Raw genomic sequence first — 2,294 nt, forward strand, 5'->3', positions numbered from 1 at the left:
GTTTATTCCCGCTGTCTGTCCTGACTCAGTGTTTCCCTGTAAGTTTGTTGACTCCCTGGTTTTGACTTGGCTTGCATTCAGACCTGCTTTTGTCTTTTGTCTTATCCGCTTTCGACAGTTGCTGACCCCCCGGCTTGTTTCTGACGAAGTGTACTGCTGTGACCTCTGGTACTTCTGATCCTGGCTGTTTCTGACTCGGCTTGTCTGGTCAGTGTTGCTACGCTGTGTGTGCAATCTCTCTTCCCTCACCAGCACCCCCTGGTGCAGGTTGCGCTATACTGCACTGCGGTAGCATGACAGGTAGGTCTCAACCGGCTAGCTCATCCTTAATGTCTCCAGAAAGCCCCTCCCAGAATGTTGCCACCAAAGTTTCGTTATTCCATCCGAGTTCGGACGCCAGAGTGTGAAAGCGTTTCACATATTGCCCCACAGATGAATTGGACTGACGTAAAAGGAGAAGAGCGGAAGCTGCAAAGGTGGTTCACATGAGTTCATCCAATACTTTATGAGAAGCTTCCAAGAATGCAGGCAAATTGGAGAGGATGAGGTCCTCTCTTTCCCATAATGGGTTCAACCACGCCAGTGCCCCGCCTACAAGGTGCGAAATAAGGAATGCCACCTTTGCTCGGTCCAACAAGAAGTGGTACAGACGAAGTTGAAAATGTAGCCGGCACTGATTGATGAACCCGCAGCAGAGCTTCGGATTGCCGTCAAAGCAAGGTGGAGCTGCGAGTAGGGGACCTGGATCTCGAAGTAAGCAAACTGTCTGAGAAGTCTCTGGAGAAGACACAGCTGCTTCCACATGCAGGAACTCTGGAGAGATGTTTAAGGCCTCCAACTTGGTGGTTATGGACTTCAACTGTATGGACAGCTCTTCCTGCGCATCTTTCTGTCGGCAGAGCTCCTGGTACATGGTCTGAACAGGCAGGATCTGAGGTCTAGCGGGGTGCATGGCCAGAGCAAACTGTCACAAGCGTGGTTTGTGGAACCACTGTACCACGGACCGTGGAGAGCATGGAGGGGCGTGATTAAGCGAGCACCTGACTGTTCACTAGAGCCTCTGATGGTGAGGTTAGACTTGGCTCCCGATGAACACCACGTGCCACTCCAGGACAGACCAACGGACAAGCAGCAGCTGGACCCAGAGGGCAGACTGGATGGAGAAGCAGGCAGAGTTTGTATCAGAATGCAGCAGACAGAGTTTGCACCAGAGTGCAGCAGACATAGTTTGTATTAGAATGCAGCAGACAGGGTCTGCACCAGAGTGCAGCAGGCAGGATTTGCACCAGAGTGCAGCAGGCAGGATTTGCACCAGAGCACAGCAGGTACTGGTATGCAACCTTACACAACATAGACTGCAAAACAGGAGGGTTGCTCAGGCACCTCCCCAGTGGGGAGGAAGCAATATATACATAATATCCCACAGCCATTGGCTGGGGAGGAAATAACAAGTGCACACGCTGGCCCTTTAAGAGGGCGGGAACGTGCGCACATGTCCTAAGGACATGGCTGGAGGTCCGGCTGGAAGCATGCAGAACATGGGGAAGGAAAGAACTGACTGCAGCACAGGTGAGTGAAGAGACACCCCGGAGACTCTGCGTGTCAGATCAGAGATCCGGCGTGGTGCTAACAGTATGTGGGGTAGGTGTTAATGTTTCTGAAAGCACTAGTGAACAAATATAATGATGTACTATCCAAAGGCAACTGACAGCTTCTGTTAGTGGATGTTGTAGTTTTTAGTGTGCTGCATTGTTCTCGCGTAATTGCAGTCTCTAATATCTTTAGTGGAGCTTATATGCCGCTGCTGCTGAAGATGTTAACACTAATTTGTGGAAATGTGAACAGTCATGCTTGGGTGTTAGTCCAGTCGAAATACGGTTTGACCCGGAACAAATTCCAAGAAAGCGTTTTATGATTTTTTTTATTACTATTATATGTGGGGAACAACATATTAAAAGTTTTCCAAAAATTGATCACCACAAAGGTCCTAACTATGACGTCATAAGACGATGACAGCCATCGCACTAAAAATAACGAATATTTCCCTATTTCAAAGCTGTAGCTTTAGGTTCCAGAAGAGTCTGCATTATGTATACTATATACACCCAGCGTCTTCAATCTCAGCTCTGTTTTTGTTAGGTGTGGAAAAGATTTTAGCACAGTTATTTAAGACCGAGCCTCCCTTCAAAACCTTTTGTAGACCGAGTTTTTTTCCGATTCCAAAAACCGCGGAAGTGGTATCGCAACCCGTGAATGCATGAAGGAACAGAAGACTGCTGCAGACATGGTTTCCC

The 2,294-nt window shown here is 48.6% G+C and overlaps 1 protein-coding gene across 1 annotated transcript; it reads right to left on the reverse strand.

The window, feature by feature from the left end:
- Positions 1-481: 481 nt before the first annotated feature.
- LOC141076083 (protein LDOC1-like) lies at positions 482-952 on the reverse strand. The gene has a single exon (XM_073563329.1). The coding sequence runs from the start codon at positions 950-952 to the stop codon at positions 482-484; it is 471 nt and encodes a 156-aa protein (XP_073419430.1).
- Positions 953-2,294: the final 1,342 nt, after the last annotated feature.

Source organism: Dendrobates tinctorius, unplaced genomic scaffold, assembly GCF_039654945.1.
Source record: "Dendrobates tinctorius isolate UK_male_01 unplaced genomic scaffold, ASM3965494v1 ptg000387l, whole genome shotgun sequence".
In the NCBI taxonomy this organism is placed as follows: domain Eukaryota; kingdom Metazoa; phylum Chordata; class Amphibia; order Anura; family Dendrobatidae; genus Dendrobates; species Dendrobates tinctorius.

Bases quoted from the DNA above. Each gene is read 5' to 3' on its own strand.
- LOC141076083 (XM_073563329.1), bottom strand. From the start codon at position 952: ATGCACCCCGCTAGACCTCAGATCCTGCCTGTTCAGACCATGTACCAG.